Source organism: Octopus bimaculoides, chromosome 4 (genome assembly GCF_001194135.2).
Source record: "Octopus bimaculoides isolate UCB-OBI-ISO-001 chromosome 4, ASM119413v2, whole genome shotgun sequence".
Classification (NCBI taxonomy): Eukaryota; Metazoa; Mollusca; class Cephalopoda; order Octopoda; family Octopodidae; genus Octopus; species Octopus bimaculoides.
In genome coordinates this window covers 56,280,114-56,284,635 of record NC_068984.1, presented here as the reverse complement: position 1 = coordinate 56,284,635, position 4,522 = coordinate 56,280,114, and the positions used below count along the sequence as shown (strand labels likewise).

Below are 4,522 nucleotides of genomic sequence, written 5' to 3'. Positions count from 1 at the left end.
ATATATTTTGAGAATTTACAAAAAAAAAAAAATGGAGATGGGTGTGTAAACAACAAACAGATGTATTAGTTTAACGCTCGGGAAGTGAGAAAGTCTTTTATGTTTCGAGACTACGCTCATCCACAGGAAGGAAAACAGAAATTAACAGGGAGAGAAAATAGAAAAAGGTTTAGTGGCTAGCGATATATCATGGCAAATGCCGGATAGAGGGATCATACAGGAGAGCTAGGAAGAAAGGGAGATAATAAAACAGTGGTGATCCCAAAACGAAGGTGCAAGTGTGGGAGTAGGGAAACAAGCTGGGTTAAACACACACACAAGAGTTACAGCATGGAGTAGGTAAAATCTGGGCTACATGTTTTATAGCAGGCGAAGCCTCTGAAATGTTAAAAATCCAAACGAGGTGTATACCACCAGCTACTCTTCAGGCCAAGGAGTAGTTGGCAGTATACACCTTGCTTGGATTTTTACCACATCTGAGGTTCGGCCTGTTATGAAACATATGTAGTCCAGATCTTACCTACTCCATTCCATAACACTTGTACTCTTATTTACACACCCAACAACCCTGGTCACCTACTGTGGAATATGGAAACTTTTTTCAGCTTATTGTTCTTCAATATGAAAAAATCCGCAACTTTCCATCTCAATAAACCACTATTGTCCCTGAAAGTTGTTTCTTTTATATTTACTATGGATTGCTTGAAGTTAACTTTCTTTTTACACTTTGATCCCTGGATCTTACATTTATGTGTGTGTATGTGTATCATAAAAACAAGAGCAGAAAATACTCTGAGAACTTTATCCTGAATAAAAGGAAGAAAATTTTTACATCTTTATCAAAGCATATTGCTGGTTTCAATTGTTTAAGCCAATTTAGTCATGCATTATGGGAAGGGAAAATATATTGAATTAAATTAAATTACTGTTTCATGATAACAATTTTGAAAGTTCATATATTTTTCATACAAAATTCAAATGGTAATAGTTGCTGCTACTGGGTCATAATAGTAGTGGTTATAATTTTAGCCATAGCAGTTGTCTTTTTGTTCCTTACTAGTAATGTTATATTAAGGAATCACATTATGTTCCGAGTTCAAATTTTGTTGAGGTTGACTTTGACTTTCATCCTTTTTTTGGGGTCCATAAAATAAGCACCAGTTGAGCACTGGGGTGGCATAAATGACTAACCCCCACTCCCAAAATTTCAGATCCTATGCCTATAATAGAAAGGGTATTAGAATGCGACTCTTAATGGTGGGAAAAATTGTATTGTAGTGGTGGAAGTAATGGTAGCAGCAATTGTAGTGGTCTTAGTCATAGTAGTTGAAGCTGTAATAACAGCTTAAGTAGTAATTATAGCAGTAGCAGAGGAAGTGGTAGAAGCTGTAGATATAGTAGGAGTAGTTTGTTTCTCTCTTTAAGTGGAAGGAGTGTGAGTAGTGGTCATAGTAGCAGAGGCAGTAGTAGCTGAAATAATATCCTTAGTAGAAGTCATCCTTCCTTTCTTGCACTGAAAAATAAGTAGTTGGTATTTGGCTATGAATGCCATTTCTTTGTTCATGCATTTCTGTTGCAATGTGCCATTGGCAGATTGATATAAGGTGAAGATTGTAAAATTTGATTGATTTTTTTGCCAGAACAAGTGTCTATATGTCCACTCAGACCTATTTGTCTGTACTTCAATATTCTAATCTGTGATCTATGCAGAGTCATGCCTTGTCTTAAGGATATCTTTGTTTTCCCAATGTAGTTTTCTCTACACCATGGGTGTCTAATTGCTTAAATTAGGCTTTCAGATGCACAAGTGAAGTTATTTTGAAGAATTACTCTTGCTTACAATGGATTTCTCATCCTTCTGACAGATTTAAATGTATGCCACAGTAGTGTCTTCTGCATATTTTTTACTGTTGGTTCTGTTTAATATTTTTTCATTAACCTTGGCTGTCTTTTACTTTTTATGATGGTATGTATTTGAAGAGTGTGGTTCATTCTAGTGTCCTTTATCAGTGTTGATGTGTTTAAAATATAATGTTGGCCTCATTGCTTTTAGGATTGTGAATGAAAATGTAAGGTAAGATTTTCAAATCTGATAAAATTCTTTGTTTTGTTTGTCTAGTTCCTGGATATTAATTTTCTTGGCTAGATGTATTCCATTATCACTAACAGATGGTGGATGATTCCTGTCAAGGAGTATATCTTTAAGTTCTTGAAGTCATAGTCAGAGATGTTTTCATCAGATACAATTGTGCAGATCCTTTAGGTCAGGTTATAAGAGACATTTCATTCTGGTGTGTCTCAGATGGTATGAACTGAAAGGTCAATATTGTTTGGAGTTCAAAGGTTTATTGTAAATATTTGTCTCTATTTGGTTGTTGACCTTCTTTATCACAATGTCTAAAATAGGAATTGGTATTGGCTATATTCCATAGTGAATTGCATATCTTTACTAATTCTACTGAGGAATGTTTTGAATTCTTTCAGTTTTCTCTATGCTTTCATTCCCTAGAATGAAGCAATAATCATGTTATCTTTCCCAGTTTTCTTCTAACTCTTAAAGAAATAGTTCCTTTATTTTTGCAGTGGTTTTTCGTACATAATAATCTCTAGCTACAACCTAAAACTAAATTTGCAAAGCATGGGTATGTTTTTGTCCTCAGCACAATCCCAGATTTTTGTTCATAAAAGTTATCATTAAACATAAGATAATAGTTTTCTAGAGTGAATTTTAGTCCTTCTATGATTAATTCCTTTTCTATGCATTCAAGTAGATCTTCAAATTAGATCCTCATGTCTCACATCAGAAATGATACTTTGGATGATATAAATAGGGATATACTACTTATGACGAGACGTTCATGACAGGATTTAGGGAATGCTTTTGATTATAGCTCTGATATCCCTTTTCTTACCATATTTCTCTTGAAATACACTGCTTTTATTACAATTAATTTTGAAAATACTAAAAAAAAAAAAATTTTTTAATAATGAAAACTTATTAAAGCCACTGTGCACAATTGTTGACACTCCGTTGCTTACGATGTTGAGAGTTCCAGTTGATCCGATCAATGGAACAGCCTGCTCATGAAATTAATGTGCAAGTGGCTGAGCACTCCACAGACACGTGTACCCTTAACGTAATTCTCAGGGATATTCAACATGACACAGTGTGACAAGGCTGGCCCTTTGAAATACAGGTACAACAGAAACAGGAAGTAAGAGTGAGAGAAAGTTGTGGTGGAAGAGTACAGCAGGGTTCGCCACCATCTCCTGCCAGAGCCTCATGGAGCTTTAGGTGTTTTTGCTCAATAAACACTCACAACGCCCGGTCTGGGAATTGAAACCACGATCCTATGACAGCGAGTCCGCTGCCCTAACCACTGGGCCATTGCGCCTCCACAATACATACTAAAGTAAAATTCCGAGACAAGGTTTTCATTTAGAGCACTTTAAAACAGTGAATTTGTGTCAGATTTAATCTCTGGCATCAAAATGGTTAATTAGGGCTGACTTGGATTTCAACAACAACAACAGCAGTAACAACCAACCAATTAATGTTAATGTGATACACCAACTTCAGTAATACAGTAAATCAATGGATCAATCATAATTCTAACTGTTCAATAAATGAATAATCACATCCCTAAATCAAACAGTCAAGCTATTTATTATTTATTTAAAGCAAATAATACATACCATCAGCAGTCCCATGCACAAGGAGGAAATTAGATTTTTGGAAATTATGAGCCAATGGAACTATCTTAGCAGCCTAGAAGAGAATAAAAATAACATCATTGACATTACTCATCTTCCAGCAAAAAAAAACAAAACAAAACATTATTTTCAGAAGAGATAGCATGATTTTGTGTGTGTGTGTGTGTGTATATATACACATATACAAATATATATAGAGTGTGATGGGTAAATTGTCGCCATTTATATTTTTAATTTTGCACATGTGCATTGTTTGTTTTTGATTTTGTTGACTACACACAGTATAGTAGGGTCAGTTGGGCACTGTCTGTGAGAACAACAGCACCATAGTGCAATTTACTCTGCCAGAAATTTGGAAACAACATGCTGTACTGCTTGGCATTCACACTAGAAGCTCCAATACGAACATTTCAGAGTGTTTGGGTGTCAATCTGAGGATAGTGCAAAGGATTCAGAAAGAGTTGGATGAGTCTAATGGTGATTATAAAGGTACAGCAGTTTGGAAAACTCACTCTGGTCATTCTGATAAGAAAAGTACTCCTGAATTTGTTGGTGAGATCCAGGCCATGATTGACAATGGTCCGTCCAAGTCAATCAGGTCCATCACCAGGGACATGGGTGTGTTTGAGTTTATTAGGCAGTGCAGGAAGACTTTCAGTATTCTTCATACAAGATGAGAAAGACCAATTTTTATCCCAAGTCATCAAGGACAAGAGGAAAGACCATGCTATGAAGCTTTTGGACAAACTCAAGCATTCCCTCCAACCAAACATGCTTTGGTTTTATTTATATATATATATATATATAT

General features: G+C 35.4%; 1 protein-coding gene across 4 annotated transcripts in view; it reads right to left on the bottom strand.

The window, feature by feature from the left end:
• The window catches only part of LOC106877900 (dipeptidyl peptidase 4), a 611,833-nt gene that overhangs the window by 15,570 nt on the left and 591,741 nt on the right, over positions 1 to 4,522 (bottom strand). For all 4 annotated transcript variants that reach the window (XM_014926948.2, XM_014926949.2, XM_014926950.2 and 1 more), the window contains exon 23: positions 3,697 to 3,769. In XM_014926948.2, coding sequence (XP_014782434.1) covers positions 3,697 to 3,769 — 73 coding nt within the window. The remainder of the gene's footprint in view (positions 1 to 3,696; positions 3,770 to 4,522) is intronic.